This window comes from Dendrobates tinctorius, unplaced genomic scaffold (genome assembly GCF_039654945.1).
Source record: "Dendrobates tinctorius isolate UK_male_01 unplaced genomic scaffold, ASM3965494v1 ptg000160l, whole genome shotgun sequence".
NCBI lineage: Eukaryota > Metazoa > Chordata > Amphibia > Anura > Dendrobatidae > Dendrobates > Dendrobates tinctorius.
In genome coordinates this window covers 1,577,438-1,591,822 of record NW_027361827.1, presented here as the reverse complement: position 1 = coordinate 1,591,822, position 14,385 = coordinate 1,577,438, and the positions used below count along the sequence as shown (strand labels likewise).

At 40.6% G+C, this 14,385-nt stretch overlaps 1 protein-coding gene across 1 annotated transcript in view; it reads right to left on the bottom strand.

Annotated features, from left to right (window-relative positions):
* Positions 1 to 361: 361 nt before the first annotated feature.
* LOC141052408 (diacylglycerol kinase theta-like) overlaps positions 362 to 14,385 on the bottom strand; it is a 202,299-nt gene continuing 188,275 nt past the window's right edge. The window contains exons 21-23 of the mRNA XM_073549637.1: positions 10,133 to 10,244; positions 9,452 to 9,604; positions 362 to 7,037 (exon numbers count right to left, since the gene is read on the bottom strand). Coding sequence (XP_073405738.1) covers positions 6,933 to 7,037; positions 9,452 to 9,604; positions 10,133 to 10,244 — 370 coding nt within the window. The 3' untranslated portion in view covers positions 362 to 6,932. The remainder of the gene's footprint in view (positions 7,038 to 9,451; positions 9,605 to 10,132; positions 10,245 to 14,385) is intronic.

Here is a 14,385-nt window from a genome sequence, read left to right as displayed (position 1 = left end):
GAGTATGACAGGGGGAGGACGGGGAGCAGTGCAATATTCACCTGTCCCCGCTCCACCGCTGCGCACCGCTCTGTCCTCTGACTGTGACGTTCAAGTCAGAGTGCATGATGACGTAGTCAGTGTGCGCTCTCTGCTGAACGTTACTGCAGAGACCCGGCAGACAGAGCGGGGTGCGGCGATGGAACGGGGACAGGTGAATATCGCCAGTGCCGGGGGCCTGAGCAAGCGGCAACACCAGCACCTGGCCCACATAGCGCGCCGGTGTCCCTGCCTGCTCAGGACACCGGCATCTGGCCCCCAGCGACGAGAGGTGAGTATGTCATTTTTTTTTAATAGCAGCAGCAGCAATATATGGTCTGTATTTATCTATGGAGCATCTTTTTGGACCACCATTAACCCTTGTGCAGCACCACCCTCGGCTTCTACTCCAGTCAATAAGTTTTCCAAGTTTTGTGGTAAAATTAGGGGTCTCGGCTTATACTTGAGTATATACGGTAATTGGTTTTTATGTGAGAGAATTAATCTATAGGGTGGAGTTTGTAGATTAATTTAGTGAAGGCATGGACAGCCATATTCCTTATAGTCGCTTGGCAGGAAAAATGAGGTCTGTAGACGAGACTTACTGGATTAGACCTACATTAGGAATATTTATTTCAGAAGGATCACAAGTTAAGACTGTAACCATCACATATGCATATATTTTACATTTATTCCAAAGTAATTTATCCAAAAATAATTTACAGTGACAGATGCTCTAAGAAAACGTTACACAAAAGTGGGGATTCCTATGAACTACTTAGACCTCAGCTTTTTGTAGGTAAGGGGTGGGGGTTGTCATCTACTAGTATGAGAAAACTAGTCAGGCTAGTCCAAATATAAGACATATTTAATTCTTTTTTCCTAGCTATGTTCCTTGTAAGTATCTATGGATGCCTGCATGAAATGTAATGATACACAGATTTAAAAACACTGAACAGTTACTGGTCGTCAAAGTAATATCAGGCGGCTGCAACAACAGCAGATCTGAATTTTCGGTATGTGAAGGCACAATGGAATGATGAGGCTAGTGAAAATTACTACATAAATATAAGGTTTGAATTTGTCATGCTGTTTAGTAGATTTTTATTACAAATGGTAAATTCAGCAGCTTAGAGTATTCACTAAAGCTATGCTACATATTTCACAATATATTAATTCGATTTTAATCCTAAAAATAAACTCTGAATCACAATTTATACAGAAAAAAAAAATGTTATTACAGAAAAAATAAAAAATATATAAAATAAAAATAATGCAACTAGTCAGTCACGTTGTTCATGATGTGCTATATTCATTACACACAACATATTGGATTACAGCTTACGCGGTTTTCCCATAAAAATATTGTTTTAACCGTATCTGATGTCACAACAATCACTTTAAATATTTAACAGACAAATTATGTTGTGTAAGAATGTTATGATGAATTAAAAGGGATATCTAACTTTCAGGACATTTTTTAAACTTCTAGACAAATATTTAGGGCTAAAAACGATTTTTTGCAATTGGGTTTCATTAAAAAGTTTGCCCCGTTGTTTCAATAGCCTCTGTGTATTGCACTGTCTATTGCTGGCTGCAGAATGAGTTAACTGAGAACAGTCTGGGAAGTTGGGAACTAGCTTTTCTGTTGTTCTGAACTCCTCTCAGCTGAGAAAGAAAAGGCCTGTAACAAGAATTTTTTTTTAAAGAAACCCAAGTCTAATAATGACTTTTAGCTGCAAATACATGCATTTAAGAAAAAAAAAGTCCCCAAATGTCGATTTTTTTTTTCTGCTTAAAAGAGCTATTTTTCTTGGAATAGACAAATGATTAAAGCGAACCTGTCATCAGATTTGGCCGCTATGAGAAACGGCCAGGGTTTATGTACAGCATTCTATAATGTTGTAGATAAGCCCCCGGTCCGACCTGCAAGATAAGGAAAATAAGTTTTGTTATACTCACCCAGGGGGGTGAAGGTCTGGTCTGATGGGTGTCGCAGGTCCGGGTCCAGCATCTCCCATCTTCTTGCGACGCCGCCCTCCTGTTTGCTTCATGGCTCCCAGGCATCGCACTTGTGCGCAGGCGTACGTCTCTGCCCTGTTGAGGGCAGACCAAAGTACTGCAGTGCACAGGTGCTGGGCCTTTCTGACCTTTCCCGGCGCCTGCACACTGCTCTGCCCTCAACAGGGCAGAGGTGTACACCTGCGTATAAGCATGATACCGGGGAGCCATGAAGCAAGCATTAAGATGGGAGCCGCCGAACCAGGACCTGCGATGCCCATCAGACCGGGACGCTCCGGAGTATAATAAAACTTATTTTTCTTATCTTGCAGGTCGGACCGGGGGCTTATCTACAGCATTATAGAATACTGTAGATAAGCCCTGAAAGGCAGTGGCTGCATCTAATAGCATCCAAAACAGCTGACAGGTTCGCTTTAAGGGTGTTGGCCAATGAACATTTACCACCTTTTAATATAAGTGATAAATGTATAATCACTTGGTGTCCAAATGCTGGGTCCCTACTGTTTAGGAGAATGGGGTCTCCATTATAAGGCTGTGTGCACACGCTGCGGATTGGGGTGCGGATTCATCCGCGCAGATTTTGTAAAATCTGCAGGTCAAAAGACCTGCGGTTTTACCTGCGGATTGCTCTGCGGTTTTGCCCTGCGGTTTTTCATCTCCTCAATAGAGGAGATGGCAAACCGCAGGAGAATCCGCAGAAAGAATTGACATGTCAATTCTTTCTGCGGATTGAAAACCGCAGATAATCCGCGCGGAAAATTCCGCACCGTCTGCACTGCGGTTTTTGATTCCCATAGGGAATCATGGTACTGTACACCGCAGCAGAAACTGCTGCGGGTCCGCAGCTGCCAAAACCGCTGCGGAACCGCAGCAAAATCCGCAGCGTGTGCACACAGCCAAAGGGTCATAGTGCACATGCAAGACAATGACTCCATTCATTGGATTCCACATGACAATAATAATTGTAAGAAGTTTAGCACCTCAAACCTCACATTAATTATAAGTTTGGAATAACTTCAAATTACTCCTAAAAAGAAAGTTTCTGTAAAATGTACACCAAACAGAGAAAATAGTTATTCCACAGTGTAAATGGATTACCGTATATATTCTTTATTTACAAAAACAAAAATATTTTCTAACAATTAGCACTGAGCTAATGATTTTATTCTGTTTTACAATAAATAATTATATTTTCTTTATTTACATTACAATTTAACTGGATCATTGACAACATTCAGCTTACACTAGGCTAAAGAATGGGAATTACACGCGTGGATGACCACACGTCCTGCCTTAGAATTATTAATTTCAGCCTTGGTGCTTCTATAAAGTCATTAGTGCCTCGGAACTTAAAGTGTAATTGCCCATTTAGAAATATATAAAAATGTCGGAAGTTTTGATCAGTGGCGCTCCTCGCTCTGCTTCTCTTGAGAGACTAAAGATCAGCTCAAAAATGTGTTTTTTTTTCCAAATAAAATACCCTTTTCCTGGAATCACATTAATTTGTGACAAATTTATGAAAATGTTGCATGGGGGATTACAATCTTTATGCAAATTAAGTATGTCTAGAGGTTTTTCTTGAATATTTATGTCACTTGAGTAAGATAACACAAAAATTATGTTACATTTTTAAAAAGCCATATTCATAAATGTGTCTAAATGCTGGCCAAGCTTCAAGCCACTCCAACAATGGCTCTAAATTCTGACACAAGTGGTTAATAATAGTGATGAGCGAGTATACTCATTGCTTGAGTGTCCTCTGAGTATTTTGGCGTGCTCGGAGATTTAAGCTCCCGTCACTCAGCGACGCTACAGCGATCCCGACAACGATACGACCTGGTAGGGATCGTTGCTGCGTCGCTATGTGGTCACTGGTGAGATGCCATACAGTCAGATCTTCCCAACAACGCAGCAACGATACGGCAACCCGTAGCAACCTTTGTAACGATGTCGGCGGTCGTTGGGACCCTGTCACATAGCAGCTACTCTGACGATTCTGACCTTGAATCGATGCAAATCCACGTCTATGTGTCTCACTTCTGACTCGCTAACGAATTCATTGGTAAGATGTCAAACATACCGATGCATGCTACCCAGTGGGACCTCAACGATCAAAAAATGTCCAGGTCATTCTGACACGACCAGCGATCTCAGGGGGCCTGGTTGCTGCTACCTGTCAAACGTAGCGAGATCGCTTTTGTCGTTGGTTTTCCCGAGCATGCTCTGGTGTCCTCCGAGTATTTGGACTTCGTTGTCTCAGCTGCATGATTTGCGACTACTACACAGCTTGAATACATGTGGGGAATGCCTGTTTGTTAGGGAATCTCCACATGTATTCAGCCTGTCTACAAGTCGCAAATCATGATGCAGCTGAGACAACGAAATCCAAATACTTGGAGGACACCCGAGCATGCTCGGGAAAACCAGAGCAACGAGTACACTTGCTCATCACTAGTTAATAAATATGTCCCACAGCATTAGGCATTATTTTGGACTGAAAAGCACTCAAAAAAGTAGCAAAAAACTTTCTATTGACCAAAACACCCAAGGACCAAAACTTGTGAGCTAAGGCATCAACCATTGTCAGAAAAGTACAGTTACACATTAAGCAGACATTTAAAGGCCAATATCCTAATCTAGAAATACTTTTAGGCTATGTGCCCACGTAGCGTTTTATTCCGGACACTAAAAACCGGACTCCTTCCCAGAAATCGCGCGTTTTTACCGCGATTTTCGCGTGCGATATTCAAGCACTTTCCAAGCGATTTGAAGCATCGCTTGGAAAGTGATTGACAGGTTGGTCACACTCGTCAAACATAGTGTTTGACAAGTGTGAGCAGCTTTTTACTATTGAGGCCGCCTATGCGGCATCAATAGTAAAAGATAGAATGTTAAAAAGTATAAAAAAATCGGGGTATATTTACCTTCCGACGTCCCGCGCTGCCATCCCGGGCCTCAGCGTTCCCAGCGATGCCTTGCGAGACCTGTGATGACGTTGATCTCGCATTACTATAGCGATCTCGCGAGACCGCTAGAGTCACGCAAGACTACGTCATCACAGGGCCTTGCCGATTTTTTATTTTTTATTCTTTTTTTTACAGGGGTATGGTACCCAGGGCCTGGAGGACAGTCTCCTCTCCTCCACACCGTGGGTACCAACCGCACATGAGATGCTTAACTTCCTGCATGGTGGGCATAGCCACATGCGGGAAGTAAGTGATTCTCATGCATTCCTATGGGTGCGGAATCGCGGCAATTCTTTGCGATTCCGCACAAAAGAAAGATCATGCTGCGATTTTTTCCGCGATGCGATTCCGCCGCGGAAAAAAACGCAGCATTAGCACAGCATGTGTGGAATGCCATAGGAATGCATGGGGGGCGGTCTGTACACGATTTGTAAACGTTTTTGCGCCGAAAATCGCGGCAAAAACGCTTAAAAATCGCATCGTGGGCACACAGCCTTAATGTTCCATATAGTGTCTATTTTTAATAGGTACACGAAGAGTAATTTGAAGCTTATGTGCCAATAGATAAATAACGCAAAATGCTTTGTTTTCCCAAACATCAATGCTTGTAGCTGCATAATGGACGTTCAAAGCCTGCGTACTTTAGACATGTGGTTGAAATGCCCACTTCTGAACTTTGGCTTGATTTCCCCCTAGGTAGTGAAGGGATAACGTAAAATTATGTTGCTGCAGCATTTTCTGTACAAAATATTCTAGCATCATGTCTAAACACAATGAATACAGCCTTCCACTCATTTTTACAATATAAACATATATAAAAAAAAATCTTTGCTTCCGCAAACGTAGTAAACAGATAACTAATATAAAATCATAGTCAAAATACCACATACTAAGAAGTACAAAGACTATAGAACTCCCCACTTACTGAAGGATTAGTAGGACACCTCTCAGACGTACACATGGACTTTTGTTGTACACACACATTAAATTGTTACCAGCACAATTACGTAACACAGTCACACAAACGGTACTTTGGTAAAACCTGATCACTAGGTTTAAATTAGAATAAATATAAAAATAATCTATTGCGCAGAGCTTACTAAATGGTCCACAGTTGCTGAATAAGTAATCACACATGTTTCATCAGTGGCAATACATTGAAAGGAATAAATTCTTCCTAGAATCACACACTAAAAATGGGAACTTTATTCTAAGCCACTTCCTTTTCAAATCTGTTTAAGTCTTAGCTATCACATAATCCTTGGCAAAATCAAGTTTTCCTCGTATAGCCGAAATTCTAATAGGGAAATACCGATAAAGCTTTTTTGTTGGGGGGTGACTCAAATATTTAAAAAATACTCATTATATTACGATTACCACTGAATACAAATATATGTTCTAAAAACAGTGCTTTAAATACAGTACAGAACATGTATGGGAATTGTTAACCTGCAAGCTGTTTAATAAGGCGGGTCACTAAATGGTCAGTTCAGGCTCCCTTCCTACTTGGTTACTGGTTCAAGTGTTTGGACATTGTGATCACCGAAGGGAGAGACTAGCACAATTTACCCTTGATACATCCAAGCATAACCACAACAGTAAATAATCACCCAGTGCACAGTGTGTAAGCCACAAATGTTCACATATGCACCCTGACAGCCATGTTGTAGCATGCAGACGCTACCTGTTAACCCTAGAGTAATATCTACAGTACTACGGTATGGATACAAGCCTACAGCCCTGATTATTTTATTACTAAAACGGTCACTGGAAGCTGCAGGGACTGCATCACAAGAAAAGTATACTATGGAAGTAGCATTCTGTAGCAGGGTCCCTCAGAAGGCATTTTATGGGACCTTGGTCCTCTAGTGCCTCAGGTCTGCACAGCAGTGTTTTACTGAGAAGTTCCAGTGTGCACTCTTGCTTTTAGCTTCCATTGTCATTGGAGAGAGTAACAGGATCTCCTTTTGATTCTTTGGAGCTCGATGAGGTTTTCTTCTGCTTCTGCTTAGATTTCTTTAGCATATGGACCTAAAACAAAACAAACAATCTATTAGATATATGCGATGACTTACATGTACTGGATATCAAAAGCCGTGGTGCTTGTGTTTAGGGTTGGCAACATCCCATTGCAAAGGACATGAGAAGACCAGCACCCAGGTGTAAGTTTGCAGATTTCGTAGATTTTATTCCATGCTCTTCATAAAACAAACAAGTGAGTGCCGGTCTTCTTATGCTACTGGATATCAGAGAGAGGATTCCAGACACCCTCTATTATCCAAACGAGAAAGATGCTGAAAAGATCATTTCCCTGTGCACTTGGCACGCTCACTAATAATCAATGCCAAGGGATAAGAGCAGTAGAACCTAAACGGGTCTTTCTTTTAAAAGAACATTCATTGACAACATTATTAAAACATGTATGTTGATTATCTTTTCATATAGGTACAGTGGGGAAAAAGTATTTAGTCAGCCACCAATTGTGCAAGTTCTCCCACTTAAAAATAGGAGAGGCCTGTAATTGACATCATAGGTAGACCACAACTATGAGAGTCAAAATGAGAAAACAAATCCAGAAAATCATCTTGTCCAATTTGGCAAGATTTATTTTGCAAATTATGGTGGAAAATAAGTATTTGGTCGCCTAAAAAACATGCAATATTTCTGGCTCTCAGAGACCTGTAACTTCTTCTTTAAGAGGCTCCTCTGTCCTCCACTCATTACCTGTAGTAATGGCACCTGTTTGAACTTGTTATCAGTATAAAAGACACCTGTCCACAACCTCAAACAGTCACACTCCAAACTCCACTATGGTGAAGACCAAAGAGCTGTCGAAGGACACCAGAAACAAAAGCCTTGTACCAGGCTGGGAAGACTGAATCTGCAATAGGCAAGCAGCTTGGTGTGATGAAATCAACTGTGTGAGAAATAATAAGAAAATGGAAGACATAGAAGACCACTGATAATCCTCCCTCGATCTGGGGCTCCATGCAAGATCTCACCCCATCGGGTCAAAATTTTCACAAGAACGGTGAGCAAAAATCCCAGAACCACACATGGGGACCTAGTGAATGACCTACATAGAGCTGGGACCACCGTAACAAAGGCTACCATCAGTAACACACTACGCCTCCAAGGACTCAGATCCTGCAGTGCCAGACGTGTACCCCTGCTTAAGCCAATACATGTCTGGGTCTGTCTCAAGTTTGCTAGAAAGAACTTGGATTATTCAGAAGAGTACTGGGAGAATGTCATATGGTCTGATGAAACCAAAGTAGAACTGTTTGGTAGAAACAAAACTCGTGTTTTGAGGAGACAGAATGTTACATCCAAAGAACACCATACCTACTGTGTAGCATGGGGGTGGCAACATCACGCTTTGGGGCTGCTTCTCTGCAAAGAGCCCAGGATGACTGATCCGTGTACATGAAAGAATGAATGGGGCCATTGAAGATGAAACTTGGATGGGTCTTTCAGCATGATAATGATCCCAAGCACACTGCCAGGGCTACAAAGGAGTGGCTTCATAAGAAGCATATGAAGGTCCTGGAGTGGCCTAGTCAGTCTCCAGATATCAACCCCATAGAAAACCTTTGGAGGGATTTGAAAAACAGGCCCAAAACATCACTGCTCTAGAGGAGTTCTACATGGCATGGAGGAATGGGCCAACATACCAACAACTGTGTGTGCCAACCTTGTGAAGACTTACAGAAAACGTTTGACCTTTGTCACTGCCAACAAAGGATATAACAATAATGAGAAGAACTTTTGTTAATGACCAAATACTTATTTTCCACCATAATTTGCAAAATAAATCTTGCCAAATCAGACAAGGTGATTTTCTGGATTTGTTTTCTCAATTTTGACTCTTATAGTTGTGATCTACCTATGATGTCAATTACAGGCCTCTCTCATCTTTTTAAGTGGGAGAACTTGCACAATTGGTGGCTGACTAAATACTTTTTTCCCCCACTGTACATCAGGCCAACTCAAAAGTTTGTGTGAACAGAAGTTTCTTTTGTACATGCTGAACAGCAGTAATAGGCAATGCATTTTTCTTTTACAGGACGCCGATGTGTTCTGTTTTTTACTCCTCTAACCTGCGGGGATTAGATGCCTTTATATATAGTAAATAAATTATTTGCTTTTCATAAAGTATTGCTTTCCTCAGAATTCAAACTCAGAACTTCTACCATGGCAGGTAGTAGGATTAGCAGTGAGCCACACTAAAGCACTAAATAATATTCTCCTTTGTTATGGGCACATTGCACTGGTATATAGAGGTGTACATTTTAATGAATTTGGTGCAAAAACATCAGTGAATACAGAATAAAAGAAAAAAAGAAAAGGCTTTAAAAAACACCCGCAAATGATGGATCAGTCCCTTAGTCCATCAGAAATATACCATGACTTAGTGTTCAGTTTTTGCTTTTTTAAGGTCTTACCTTTGGTCCTGCAGCAGAAATAATAATCTGTCCTGGTGGCTGAATCCAGGGCTCACCATCTACTTGGACTGGAATAGGTTTTAGAAGTGTAACACGGAAGTAGGAACCCTGGGCAATTCGAATACCTGAGCGAAGTCCTCCTTGAACTTGGCCCTGGCCATACAAAATGCAAAAAAAAAAAATGCCAAAATTATGTTAAAAGTCATTGACTTCCAATAGCAATGTAAGGCTGGGTTCATACTGCGTTAATGCAGTCCGTTTAACAGATGGCGTTACACCGCGGCATAACGCGATGTAACTCAATCCGTTAACGCTGCCATTCACTCCCATTACCGAGCGCATCGCTAACGCATGCCATAATCGGCATGCGCTAGCGATGTGAGGTCATTCTGTGACGGACCCACAGACGCTGTCTGCAGCGTCCGAGGGTCCGTCACTGCTAGCGCAGATGAAGCATCTGCGCTAGCGATATAGCATAACGCGATCACGTTATGCTATAGCGTTATCACAGTCCGTCAACGCTATGCGTTGAACGGACTGCATTAACGCAGTATGAACCTGGCCTAATTACGTCACAATTTAGGATAGACAAGCAGCAAGAAGAACCATAATGCACACATTTGTGCTATAATTAAAATATAAAAAAAATATGTGACTTAATAGCACTGTTGACAGACTTACCATATGAACTACTCCAGTTACACCAACAACTTCAAGCAGTCCATCATCTATCCTTGGCTTACCATAACGATTATCGTTATCAGAGCCCCACAAATCAGCTCCTGAACCCCAACTGACAAAAAAAAAAAAAAAAAAATTCAAATTTGGCTTAATCTCTTTAGAAATTGTTTTAAGGGTTTCACATTTATTTCTGGGTAACAATAGGTATTATATAATTAGTGATATGATAGCTGCACTAGAGCAGATTTTTATGTGACACTTATGCAAATTGAAGAGTCATAAGAATATTAAAGAGCTAAAAAATTCTGTAGCACAGAATATACAACTTATCCAGAAAAGTTAAGTTTATAAAATATATATATATATATATATATATATATATATATATATATAAAAGACAAAGTTATGACTCTCCGAGATCATGGGAATTAAAGAAAAATATTGCACCATCAGAGACTAAAAGTGGCTGCACAAGTATTGGGTTAAAGAGGACCTGTCCGCAATCCTAGAAAATAATTCTATACCCATAACATAAAAATTTAGAGGAATCTTTTCATAAACCTTTGCCAGGCGCAGTGTTCCACATTTCCAGGATGTGTAAACACATAGCCCTTTGATCAGGAGAAAGGTAATAAGCTGTTGTAAATTCAACTGAACATTTACAAGATGAACAGCATATAGTTTGGGAAAAAAAAGCTACAAATAGTAGTTATTTTACGGGTATTCTATGTAATTACTAGAATAGACATGTCAGGAGAGCCAAGAGCCCTCGTTAAGATTCCATAAACGGTTTCTAAGTCTAGGAAACTGGTCAATCTCATTGGCAGAAGCGATATTTTGGTTATCTATTGTTTGCTTGGTTTTTCGTTTAACCCCTTAGCGAGGGAGCCAATTTTGACCTTAATGACTAGGCCAAATTTTTGAAATCTGACCAGTGTTCACTTTATGTGGTAATAACTCTGGAACGTTTCACTGGATCCCAGTGATACTGATACTGTTTTATCATCACATATTGTACTTGCGTTTAATTGTCAAAATATTGTAAATCTGGCGAGAATTTATAAAAATTAGCAGTTTGAAAACTTTTAATTCTTATGCCTTTAAATCAGAGAGCTATGTCAAACAAAATGGTTAATAAATAACATTTCACACATGTCTACTTTACACCTGCATCATTTTTTAAACACTTTTTAATTAGGAAGTTAGAACGGTTAAAAGTTGACCAGCAATATCTCATTTTTCGAACAAAATTTACAAAACCATTTTTTTTTAGGGACCACATCACATTTAAAGTGACTTTGGGGAACCTATATGACAGAAAATACCCCAAAGTGACACCATTCTAAAAATGGCACCCCTCAAAGTACTTAAAACTACTTTCAAGAAGTTTATTAACCCTTCTGATGCTTCACACGACCTAAAGCAACTTGTGAAAGGAAAAAAATGAACATTTAACTTTTTTCACAAAAATATTATTTGTTCGTTTGACAAGGATAACAGGATAACAGGAGAGAATGGACCTACAAAATTGTTGTGCAATTTCTCCTGAGTACACCGATAGCCCACATGTGGGGGAATACTACTATTTGGGCACACTGCAAGGCACAGAAGGGAAGGAGCACCGTTTGACTTTTGGAACGCAAAAATGTCTGGAATCGAGACAGGACGCCATGTCGCATTTGGAGAACCCCTTATGTGCCTAAAAAGTAGAATCCCCCACAAGTGACCCCATTTTTGGAAACTAGACACCTTAAGGAATGTATCTAGATGTGTAGCAGCACCTTGAACCCCCAGAAGCTCCACAGAAGTTTATAACGTAGAGATGCGAGAATTAAAAAAAAAAAAAAATTACTATATCACATTTTACCCACAAAAATGTACGTTTAGCCCCAATTGTTTTATTTTAACAAGGGCAACAGGAGAAATTGAATTCTAAAATTTGTTGTGCAGTTTCTCCTGATACTCCATGTAGAGGAAAAATAGTGTTTGAGTACACGGTAGGGCTCGGAAAGGAAGGAGTGACATTCTGGAACGCAGACTTTGATGGAATGGTCTGTTGGCGTCAAGTCACATTTGGAGAGATCCTGGTGTCACAATGGATAATAAGAGAAAATGGATTCCATAATTTGTTGTGCAATTTGTCCCGAATGCGACTATACCCCATATGTGGTCATAAACTTCTGCTTGGGCACATGGCAGCGCTAGGAAATGAAAAAGCACTATTTGCCTGGGATAGATTGTGAATCCCATGTCGCATTGAAGAGCCCCTGACAAGAGAAAACAGCAGAAACCCCCCACACGTGACCCCATTTTGGAAGCTAGACCAGTCAAGGAATTCATCTAGGGGTGTATGTAGTGCGTATTGTGAACCTATAGGTGCCTTACAGAATTTTATAACATTTTATATGTGGAAATTGTCATTTTAGTGGTAAAATGTAATTTTTTTATTTGCTGCAAATTTGACAGGTAAACAAGGGTTAATAGGCAAAACTAGACCCCACAATTTATTGCACAATTTCTCCTGAAGGCGGTGCTGCTCCATATGATGTCAGAACTTACAGTTAGGCAACATGTCAGGGCTGAGAAGGAAGGAGCGCTGCTTGGCTACTGGAGCACAGATTTTGCTAGAATAGTTAACGGGCGACATTTGCGGAGCCCCGAAGATCCCAGAACAGCAGAAAAAAAAAACCGAAAAGTGACCCCATTGTAGAAACTGCACCTCTCAATTAATTAATCTACGGCTGCAGCGACTATTTTGTAACATCCAAGCAAGGCGTGTTTTCTGGAGAAATGCAAATCTGCCAGTCTAGTCTAGTTATCCCCATACAGTGTAGAGCCCCCATATACTGTAGCGCTCCCATACACTGTGCCCAGCTTGTGCTTCTGGCGATACACACCCGTAAATTAAGTGCTCTCTCCGTTACAATAATGCCAAACATGTAGCTGCTTACTGTGGTTTAGGCACAGTGGGGCTCAGAAGGAAGGCGGCATTTAGATTTGGGAGGGCATAATTTACTGGATTTTATTTATGGGGATGGGACTCGCTTTTCCAGAGTCTTTGTTATAGTAGTTAAGTGGTGACCCCCTATAGTTCCCGTGACAAATGATGGACCTGAATGGGGGCAGTTTTTGTGGGGGATAAATTAGGGGGTTTTATTGGTAACATTTTGGGGTACATAATATTTTTGATTGCTTTCAGAATAAGACTGGATCTTGTGTTCTACGCTGAGCAGCAACGTTGGGGTTTCTGTGTAAATCCTACAAAATTGCAATTTAAACAAAACCTCAGACGGAATAACCCACTATAATGAGGCAGATGGAGACACTTTGTATTCAGTTTGGCACCTGTCCGGTGGTATCGATCTTTTTAGGCGCGCGAAGATCTGTAGTTGTCCACACTTGTGCGCTAAAAGAAAATCTAAAATGATGGGACACAGCAGGAACAGAGACCAGTCCAAAGTTACTCCATCTGCCTCATAAGTGAGTGGTTCTGTCCTGGGTTTTTCTGAATTGTGGTTTTGGGGAATTTACATGGAAACCTCAAAATAAGCGCTCAGTGGAGAGCGCAGGACAAATGTGAGCTGAGCCTTATCCCGATTTTTGTGAGGTAGAATGAACAAATAGACAGCAGTACACAAATAGTTCTTTTTATTTTTGATTCCCCGTGTGGTATAAGTGATAAGGCGGATTTTTCGGGTCCATGCGATTACAGCGATACCAGATTTACCGTATATACGAGTATAAGCCGAGGCCCTTAATTTTGCCACAAAAAATGGGAAAACTTTTTGACTCAAGTATAAGCCTAGGGTGGGAAATGCAGAAGCTACTACTAAATTTAAAAAATAATAGATACCAATAAAAGTAAAATTAATTGAGACATCAGTAGGTTAAATGTTTTTGAATATCTACATTGAATCAGGATCCCCATATAATGCTCCATACAGTTCATGATGGGCCCCATAAGATGCTCTATACAAAATACGTCCCATATAATGCTCCATAAAGTTCATGATGGACCCCAAAAGATGCTCCATATTAGAATATGCCCCATATAATGCTGCATAAAAGGTTAATGATGGTCCCATAAGATGTCCCATATAATGCTCCATAAAAGTTGATGGCTCCATAAGATGCTCCATAGAATAATATGCTGCTTTATAAAGATTGATGGCCCCATAAGATGCTCCTTAGAATTATATGCCCCATATGCTGCTGCGATTAAAAAAATAAATAAAAAATGACACTCACCTCTC